The sequence below is a fragment of the Acipenser ruthenus genome, chromosome 41 (assembly GCF_902713425.1).
Source record: "Acipenser ruthenus chromosome 41, fAciRut3.2 maternal haplotype, whole genome shotgun sequence".
NCBI lineage: Eukaryota > Metazoa > Chordata > Actinopteri > Acipenseriformes > Acipenseridae > Acipenser > Acipenser ruthenus.
Window position 1 is genome coordinate 8,896,534 of NC_081229.1, and position 4,658 is coordinate 8,901,191.

Sequence of the window (4,658 nt, forward strand, 5' to 3'; positions counted from 1 at the left end):
AAGGCTGGTCTAGTGCATTAACATTAACCCACTGCACCACCTAACCCCCCAGATTGGAACCCAGGCCTTCAGAAAAATGCGACTGGCTAGTCTATATATTGTTTATTTTTGTGCATCAAAGGAGGAATGATCAGATTTCTGGAAGAAAAAAATCACTTATGTATCAAAGATTAAAACCTTAATGAAACTAGAAGAGACCGAGTCAATCAGACCAGCGTTTGGGCTCCAGTGCCTTCATCAGTGTTATTGAAACTAGAAGAGACCGAGTCAAGCAGACCAGCGTTTGGGCTCTAGTGCCTTCATCAGTGTTATTGAAACTAGAAGAGACCGAGTCAAGCAGACCAGTGTTTGTTTAGTGTTGTAAAGCTGTATGAAGATGTATGATGATATTTTGACTCTAGTGTTGTAAAGCTGTATGAAGACGTATGGTGATATTTTGACTCTAGTGTTGTAAAGCTGTATGAAGATGTATGATGATATTTTGACTCTAGTGTTGTAAAGCTGTATGAAGATGTATGATGATATTTTGACTCTAGTGTTGTGAAGCTGTATGAAGATGTATGATGATATTTTGACTCTAGTGTTGTAAAGCTGTATGAAGGTGTATGGTGATATTTTGACTCTAGTGTTGTAAAGCTGTATGAAGATGTATGATGATATTTTGGCTGCAATGCTGTAAAGCTGTATGAAGATGTATGATGATATTTTGACTCTAGTGTTGTAAAGCTGTATGAAGATGTATGATGATATTTTGACTCTAGTGCTGTAAAGCTGTATGAAGATGTATGATGATATTACCTTTTGTATCTGGCAGTAGGGCAAGAAAAAGCAGCGACATTCCCAATCCCAGAGTGTTCATTTCCAATCCCAGAGTGTTCATTCCCAATCCCAGAGTGTTCATTCCCAATCACACAGTGTTCATTCCCAATCAAGGAGCGTTCATCCTCAGGCTCAGAGCAGTGCATGAAGAGCAGTATTCCAGGCAAACAGGAGAGCAGAGTTACGGAGAGCCTGGGAGGGGACTGGGGTGAACAAAGCACTCCGGATATCTGGAGCACTTCCTGAGTGTGTGTGTGTGAGTGAGAGAGAGAGAGAGAGAGAGAGAGAGAGAGAGAGAGAGAGAGAGAGAGAAAGAGAGAGAGAGGGGGGGGGGGGAGAGGGTTACTATAAGATTGTGTGTGTGTGAGTGTGTGTGAGTGTGCATGTGTGTGTGGAACAAAGATCAGGAGTGGAAGGGCAGACTTTGGATGACAATAGACTAGAGCCTCACAATCAATCTATTTACTCCAAAATAGCGATTTACAATTCTAGAGAAACAACGTGAGACTAAACTTCACAGAAGCCACTGAATGAAATGCACTGGAGTGTTTCTGATTTGGTAATAACTGTGGTGTTGGGTTCATTTTTACTGTCCAATGACATCGTTTTAAAGAATCTAGCCCACACCGCAGTGTTAGTTCTACAATGCAGTGGCACCACCCTGTGGATATGGACTGTCATTACACCAGGGGACCCCCAGAGGCTGGGCACTACACCAAGACAGAACCCTGCCCGACTGAAGCAAGCGACAATACTGAACACAACCCTGCCCTGGCTGAAGCAAGCGACAATACTGAACACAACCCTGCCCTGGCTGAAACAAGAGACAATACTGAACACAACCCTGCCCTGGCTGAAGCAAGAGACAATACTGAACACAACCCTGTCCTGGCTGAAGCAAGCGACAATACTGAACACAACCCTGCCCTGGCTGAAACAAGCGACAATACTGAACACAACCCTGCCCTGGCTGAAGCAAGCGACAATACTGAACACAACCCTGTCCTGGCTGAAGCAAGCGACAATACTGAACACAACCCTGCCCTGGCTGAAACAAGCGACAATACTGAACACAACCCTGCCCTGGCTGAAACAAGAGACAATACTGAACACAACCCTGCCCTGGCTGAAACAAGAGACAATACTGAACACAACCCTGCCCTGGCTGAAACAAGAGACAATACTGAACACAACCCTGCCCTGGCTGAAGCAAGCAACAATACTGAACACAACCCTGCCCTGGCTGAAACAAGAGACAATACTGAACACAACCCTGCCCTGGCTGAAACAAGAGACAATACTGAACACAACCCTGCCCTGGCTGAAACAAGCGACAATACTGAACACAACCCTGCCCTGGCTGAAGCAAGCGACAATACTGAACACAACCCTGCCCTGGCTGAAGCAAGAGACAATACTGAACACAACCCTGCCCTGGCTGAAACAAGAGACAATACTGAACACAACCCTGTCCTGGCTGAAACAAGTGACAATACTGAACACAACCCTGCCCTGGCTGAAGCAAGAGACAATACTGAACACAACCCTGCCCTGGCTGAAACAAGAGACAATACTGAACACAACCCTGCCCTGGCTGAAACAAGCGACAATACTGAACACAACCCTGCCCTGGCTGAAACAAGAGACAATACTGAACACAACCCTGCCCTGGCTGAAGCAAGCAACAATACTGAACACAACCCTGCCCTGGCTGAAACAAGCGACAATACTGAACACAACCCTGCCCTGGCTGAAGCAAGCGACAATACTGAACACAACCCTGCCCTGGCTGAAACAAGCGACAATACTGAACACAACCCTGCCCGGCTGAAACAAGAGACAATACTGAACACAACCCTGCCCTGGCTGAAACAAGAGACAATACTGAACACAACCCTGCCCTGGCTGAAGCAAGCGACAATACTGAACACAACCCTGCCCTGGCTGAAACAAGAGACAATACTGAACACAACCCTGCCCTGGCTGAAACAAGAGACAATACTGAACACAACCCTGCCCTGGCTGAAACAAGCGACAATACTAAGGAGGCTGTGTGGTCCAGTGGTTAAAGAAAAGGGCTTGTAACCAGGAGGGCCCCGGTTCAAATCCCACCTCAGCCACTGACTCATTATGTGACCCTGAGCAAGTCACTTAACCTCATTGAGCTCCGTCTTTCGGGTGAGACGTAATTGTAAGTGACTCTGCAGCTGATGCATAGTTCACACACCCTAGTCTCTGTAAATCACCTTGGATAAAGATGTCTGCTAAATAAATAAAAAACATGAAGAAAATTCAGGACTTGATGTTCTGTAAGAACATTAATGTAAATAAAATAATGAGTGAAGGTGTAATGTGGTTCTGTCTGTTTGTGTAACACACTAACTGACACACTGGTGCAGCATAACATCACCAGCTTGAGTATTACCATTCCATATTTACCTGGGGAAGAAAAATGTAAAATTAATTTTTCACGTTTTCATTTAAAAAAAAAAAAATAAACACTAATACATTCTCAAGAATTATTTTGTGAAATTAAACATTTCCATTAAACTGCCTTGAGTGTTTCTTGCATCAGGTGCAGCTGCATAGGTGTGAGGCAATGCATTCTCGTGGACATTTCTTGACACTGCAGGAGCTGTGTGCACAGGATAGGCAGCACTCACAACACAGGCACACACAGCTCCACAACATGAGCTCCATTCCACACGCACGCACAGCTCCACAACATGAGCTCCATTCCACAGGCACGCACAGCTCCACAACATGAGCTCCATTCCACAGGCACGCACAGCTCCACAACATGAGCTCCATTCCACACGCACGCACAGCTCCACAACATGAGCTCCATTCCACAAGCACACACAGCTCCACAACATGAGCTCCATTCCACAGGCACGCACAGCTCCACAACATGAGCTCCATTCCACAGGCACGCACAGCTCAGCATGAGCTCCATTCCACAGGCACGCACAGCTCCACAACATGAGCTCCATTCCACAGGCACACACAGCTCAACATGAGCTCCATTCCACAGGCACACACAGCTCCACAACATGAGCTCCATTCCACAGGCACACACAGCTCCACAACATGAGCTCCATTCCACAGGCACACACAGCTCAGCATGAGCTCCATTCCACAGGCACACACAGCTCCACAACATGAGCTCCATTCCACAGGCACACACAGCTCCACAACATGAGCTCCATTACACAACATGAGCTCCATTCCACAGGCACACACAGCTCCACAACATGAGCTCCATTCCACAGGCACGCACAGCTCCACAACATGAGCTCCATTCCACAGGCACACACAGCTCCACAACATGAGCTCCATTCCACAGGCACGCACAGCTCCACAACATGAGCTCCATTCCACAGGCACACACAGCTCCACAGCATGAGCTCCATTCCACAGGCACACACAGCTCAACATGAGCTCTATTCCACAGGCACACACAGCTCCACAACATGAGCTCCATTCCACAGGCACACACAGCTCCACAGCATGAGCTCCATTCCACAGGCACACACAGCTCCACAACATGAGCTCTATTCCACAGGCACACACAGCTCCATAACATGAGCTCCATTCCACAGGCACACACAGCTCCACAACATGAGCTCCTTTCCACAGGCACACACAGCTCCACAACATGAGCTCCATTCCACAGGCACACACAGCTCCACAACATGAGCTCCATTCCACAGGCACGCAGAGCTCAACAACATGAGCTCCATTCCACAATCACGCACAGCTCCACAACATGACCTCCATTCCACAGGCACGCACAGCTCCACAACATGAGCTCCATTCCACAGGCACACACAGCTCCA

At 47.3% G+C, this 4,658-nt stretch overlaps 1 protein-coding gene across 3 annotated transcripts in view; it reads right to left on the minus strand.

The window, feature by feature from the left end:
• The window catches only part of LOC117964880 (neurogenic locus notch homolog protein 1-like), a 27,196-nt gene extending 26,150 nt beyond the window's left edge, over positions 1-1,046 (minus strand). For 2 of the 3 annotated variants that reach the window (XM_059010682.1, XM_059010681.1), the window contains exon 1: positions 799-1,037. In XM_059010682.1, the coding sequence (XP_058866665.1) occupies positions 799-901 (103 nt within the window). In that variant the 5' untranslated portion in view covers positions 902-1,037. Of the gene's footprint in view, positions 1-798 lie in introns of all 3 variants that reach the window. The other variant, XR_009311348.1, reaches the window with a different exon arrangement.
• Between the last annotated feature and the right edge of the window lie 3,612 nt (positions 1,047-4,658).